Below are 5640 nucleotides of genomic sequence, written 5' to 3' on the forward strand. Positions count from 1 at the left end.
ATCTATGTTGTTGCCTCTTCTAAGCAATTTCTTAGAGGGAACTTGGGGTGATACAAATCACGACCTGCTATGAGTATCTTTGTTTCTGCCTTTGGTGGCAATGCTAGTGAAGTTTCTAATGAAGCTAAAGCGTCTGCATAGGTGTTACGGGCTCATGGAATGTGTCTAATAAAGAAGCCCTCAAATTTTTAGGCTAACTTTAGCGCCACAAAGTGGTATGGGACCAGATCCTCGTTATACACTTCATATTCTCCTCGGACTTGATTTACGATGAGTTAAGAATCACCGTAGGCTTTGAGGTATTGAATGTTAAGTTCCTCGGCCAACTGCATTCCTAGTAGCAAAGTATTGTACTTTGCTACGTTATTGGTGCATGGCTCGATTAAGGAAAATCCTCTTGGGATCACCTGACCAGTTGGGCATACGAGTACAACTCCCACACCGCTTGTGATTCCTCCATCAGGACTTACTCTAGATGCATCGTCGAAGAACATTTTCCATACTTGCATGACTCCTTGAGTCACGTAAGCCTCTGCAACTTTGTCTGGTAAGTCTTCATATAATCTGGAAGAATCAAGCACCAGATGGTCAGCTAAGAAATCTGTTAGGGCTTGGCCTTTAACAGCCTTCTGAGGCATGAAATGCATTGAATACTGCAACAGAAGTATCACCCATTTTGCAAGACGACAATTTAGCAAAGAAGGTTTCGTCATGAGAACTCTCAAAGGGTTCACTTTGGGGATAACGTGAATAGCCTGTCCAACTAAGTAATGCCACATTTTCTGAATGGCGAAAATCAAGGCAATGTGTTCTTTTTCCACCGGATTGTATCGGTGTTCAGCTCCAATCATGGTTCTACTGAGGTAGTATACTGCCTGCTCATGGCCCTCATCATTGTTCTGAGCTAATAAAGCTCTCAGAGAATGTTCCATGGCCCTCACATATAATAGGAATGATTTTCCTATCACCGGAGCTACTAGAACAGGCGGTTGAGTGAGATATTGTTGATTTCCTCAAATACCTTTTGGCGGTCTCCATCCTAAACAAAGGAGACTCCTTTCTTTATTGACTTGGTGAAGGGCTGGCTGCATCCTGAGATGTTTGATATGAATCTCCGGATGTAAGCCAATCTGCCCTGCAAGCCTCTGAGTTTCTTGATATTCTTTGGAGATTGCATTTCTTGGATAACCCGAACCTTTTCTGGATCAAGGGAAATACCTTTAGAGGTGACTATAAATCCAAGGAATTTACCATTGGATATCCCTAGGGAAGATTTGGTGGGGTTCATCTTCAGTTGATGTACTCGTATGATGTCAAACATCATCTTCAAGTCTGAGAGATGGTCGCCTTTCTTCTGGCTCTTCACTGCAATGTCATCTACGTAGAACTCTACCTTCTTGCGAAGATGTTCATGGAAGATCATGCTCATGACACGCTGATAGGTTGCACCAGCATTCTTCAGTCCAAACGATATTACTGTATAACAGTATACCCCCAGTGGTATTCTGAAAGCTGTGTGCTTTTCACCTTCAGGGTGCATTTTGATCTAATTATACCCTGAGAATCCGTCCATGAAAGACATCCTCTCATACCCATAAGTATTATCAATCATGACATCTGTGATGGGAAGGGGGAACTCATCCTTCAGACATGCGGCATTTAAGTCACGGAAGTCAATGCAAATCCTGACTTTCCTATTTTTATTAGTTACAGGAACAATGTTAGTGACCCAGTCAGGGTGTTGTTCCTCTCTGATGAAGCCTAAATCGATAAGCCTTTTAACTTTTGATTCAATTGCTTCCATGATCTCTGGACGGAATTGACGTTGTTGTTGTTTAATGGGTTTCACATCCGGATCAATGTTGAGATGATGTATGGCTACTTTTGGGTCAAGACCAGGCATGTATTCATAGTTTCAGGCGAATACATCTATATATTCTTGAATGAGAGATATAAGGTCCTCTTTCTCAGATGGTGACAATCTTTCACTTATGAAGATGGGCTTGGGATCAGTTTCATCTCCCATGTTTATCTGGATTACCTTATCTTTCGTTGGTGACTCGCGTTGCTCGAAACATATATCCCATAAAATGTTAAGACGTTTGATCCATGGATCGCCAGTCGATTTAATCAACTATTCGTCATCCTCTTCATCATCGTCTGGATGAGTAGATGAGGTCATGTTCACAGACAAGCCCTTGCAGGTTGCACCAATGCTAACGTCTGAGTCTCATGATGATGTTCCGAATGAGTGGTCTTGATATAGACATTCATTTTTGGAAGAAATGTAGTCTAATCCTCGCCCAGTTTTATGATAATAATCAGGGGTTTTCGTTCTGGAGTGAAAGACCGAATTGGTGCTCGTCTTCCTTTCCTGAAGTTTAAACCTTTTGGGTTATTAAATTCATAACCCATCTTCTTCATCATACTGAGGGACTTGGACCCATAATGATGGAATTGTGGGATTCCATGGTCTTCCTCTAAACTTCCCTGATCAGGTGGCCCAGGGTTGACTTTCCCAAAATAGATTAGCCTTTGGCCTTTCTTCCTGGTTGGGACTATGAAGAAGTCTCTTTGGGCATCTTCCATCTCTTCGAATATAGTGAAAGATGATTTGAGCGGCAGTATAAACAATGCTTCAGTATATAATACATGCCATGTATCTGTTCATGTGCCTGCATCAGAGGATACATCATCAGACAGGTAAGCCAAGTTGAAATTATCATTAATGTACCACTCGTCCTCACTAGATACATCATTGTTTTTTAGCTCATTCTAGCTCATTACATTCAAATCTAATTCCCACAGACATTCTTCCTCAGGTTCAGGCTCAAATTCGTCGTCTGCTTCATTATCGCTGTCAAAATCTTCTTTTGGCTACTCCGGTTCTTGGGAGTCCAAGTAGAAAACTGAATCAGTGTGGTAGTTTTCCACACTCTTGAATGGTTGTTCTTAGGCTATCAGGGTTCTGACTTCTCCCTTTTCATTGACATACTTCATCACTTGATGGAGGGTAGACGGGACAATACGATTTGCATGAATCTAAGATCATCCTAACAATAGATTGTAGGATGCGTCCGCATCTATGATGTAGCAGGTCACTTCTGATCTGAGATCCCCGATTTGGCATTTGAGTTTGATCTTGCCCATGGGTCATGTGTTGTTAGTGTTGAAGCTGAAGATAGTGGTATGTGTTGAGTTCAGTCGGTGTAGAGGAATCCCCAAGAACTACATAACTCTGTATGGCATAATACTGAGGGCGGATCCCGGGTTGACTTTGACACGGTTGATCTCCGAAGACCCGATATCCCCTGTGTAGTATAAGGGTCGGTCATGCTTATGTTTGATTTGCATATCTTCCTGGGTGAACGATATGCAAGGCAGACTCCTTGTAGCTTATAAGCATCGTATGCAAGAAGATCCTTCAGTAGCTTTTGGGATGATATGCACTTGAGCAATAAAGCTCTCTATATCCATTAAAGCTTTAATCAGAGCCCTTCTCGTGGACTTGGACAACCTTAAAAGCTCATAAAGAGTGATCCTGATAGAGATATTGGCCAGTTGTGCCATGACATTGAAGCGAAAGGGAGCGCTTGACCCTCCTGCCTCTGGTTGGAGGAGGTTCTTGTTATAACAAACTTCTTTCAGCTTCCCTTTGTCAGTTGGCTTCTTAGGAATGGAACCCCTAGCCTCCTTACCTGGCTTTTCTGCTTCTTCGATAGCTTGATCATACCTCTTCAAGTATGTCTTCCCTGATCTGGTGCATGCTCCTGGGTTTGCTCCTTGCTTGACCAGTAGGATAATTTTCTCTTCCTCCGAGTCAGTGAGTGGGGCCAAATGTGCATCATCCTCATTCAGGGAGGGGCTAATCATATTGGAACCTTTAGCCTTGTTTCTCTTCTTCTTCCCTGATACTTCAGCCCACTGTCGGTCATCAAGCAGATCAAGATGGACCCACATTATCTCTCCTTTTGGGATAGTAAGGGGTACCAATCCTTTATCTTTTTGACCATGCGGGTTAATGTTTCTCATGTATAACTCCCCTTTAGGGATATGAATAACACCATCCGGAGCTGCAACAGGTGGGAAATCTCCGAATTGGACCGATATCATGTTAGTATGATTTTCTGTTCTGGCCTCAATTTAAGCACTTCGGCATCAATCAAAGCTTGTAGGATATCCTTGAAGATATAACATCTCTTCATTGGATGTACCAACATTCTATGGTATAGGCAATAGTTAGGGTTTTCCATCTTTCCTGCTTCTTCAGGTTTCTTAACTTCAGGAAGCTTCAACGTGTTATTCTTCTGAAGTAACTTGAAAAAAGTGATCACATGATCCTCTTTGAAGGAGTACTGCTTGGATGTTCTTGGCTGGCTCGATGCCTTACCCTGCTTAGTAGGTGGCGCTCGAGTGTTAGTTTCAGCGGCCAGAATATCTTTCCCCTTGGATCGGGGAGTATTATTTTGGCCACGTTGCGTAGGTTGTCTTTGCTTGCCTTCCTCTTTAGCTTTAACCATGGCGATGATTTCCTCAGCTTGTTCACCTTGAGAGACTAGTTGCTTCCATGAATGGCATTCTGTGACCCCCATCTGAGCTAAGAGACCGGTCTGTAAGTTGTGTCGATAGGTTTCCACCAGAGTTTCTTGCGTCATACCTGCTGGGCATCAAAGAGTCATGCTTCAAAATCTTTCAACAAAGACTTTTAGGGTTTCTCCTCTCCTTTGGTTGGTGGCAAGAAGAGAATGGACCAAAACTTCTAAGTTGTCTTTGAAGAATCTGGCCAGAAATAATCTCTCTAGGTCTGCCCACTTCTGGATAGATCCCACAGGCAGTTTTATGAACCATTCAAAGGCAATCCCCTTGAGGGTGCCAATAAACAAATGAGTCAACATCACATCATTTGCTATCACATTCCAAGTATGTGACTTGAAGTAATAAATATGATGATTAAGGGATCCCGTGCCATCAAAAGCCTGTAGGGTCAGAACCTTGAACTTTGAAGGATATGTGGCAGCATCCCATTCGGCAGGATAGGGCCTAACAACCCCCTCCTCTTAGAGTTCACTTCTATTTGTAATGTCATTGAGGCAAGCTTCCAATTTCTCCATCTTTGTAGATTGAGGGTTTTGCTCATTTTCAGTTTCCTCCTTTTCTTCAGAGGAAGAACCTATGTTGTGGGTTTCTTGGTCGAAAGCAGTATTATCAATCACCTTTTTCTTCCCCTTTGATGAAGATGACCTTTCCTTTTGGAAAGTTTTATGCCTGGGTGAGGAGTTGGCCCTTTGGGATTTAGTTTTGTCTGCAACTAACTAGGCCATCATGTTTTGAAATTCATTGATGGTCTCTTGTTGTGATCTGAGCATAGCTTGCTGCTCGTCAAGTTTCTTTGTGAGATCTTTAGGGCCTCCTACCATATAAGCGGAGCTCTCATATTTAGCAGAGGAGCTAGAGGATTGAGACTCTACGATAGCTAAATGTTCGTCATCAGACTTCATTCCTCTATCTAGTCTTCGGTAGTTAACAGGGAATATGACTCCTTTTTGCATTCGAGTACATCGGAAAATTCCACCAGATCCGTTCAAAGTCTCTTTCAAGCCATGGGATTGATCCTCCTCTGACTCGTTGGAGCTAGGGATT

At 42.7% G+C, this 5640-nt stretch overlaps 1 protein-coding gene across 1 annotated transcript; it reads right to left on the reverse strand.

The window, feature by feature from the left end:
* LOC109838371 lies at nucleotides 276-932 on the reverse strand. The gene has a single exon (XM_020406820.1). The coding sequence runs from the start codon at nucleotides 930-932 to the stop codon at nucleotides 276-278; it is 657 nt and encodes a 218-aa protein (XP_020262409.1).

Source organism: Asparagus officinalis, chromosome 4 (assembly GCF_001876935.1).
Source record: "Asparagus officinalis chromosome 4, Aspof.V1, whole genome shotgun sequence".
Taxonomy (NCBI): Eukaryota; Viridiplantae; Streptophyta; class Magnoliopsida; order Asparagales; family Asparagaceae; genus Asparagus; species Asparagus officinalis.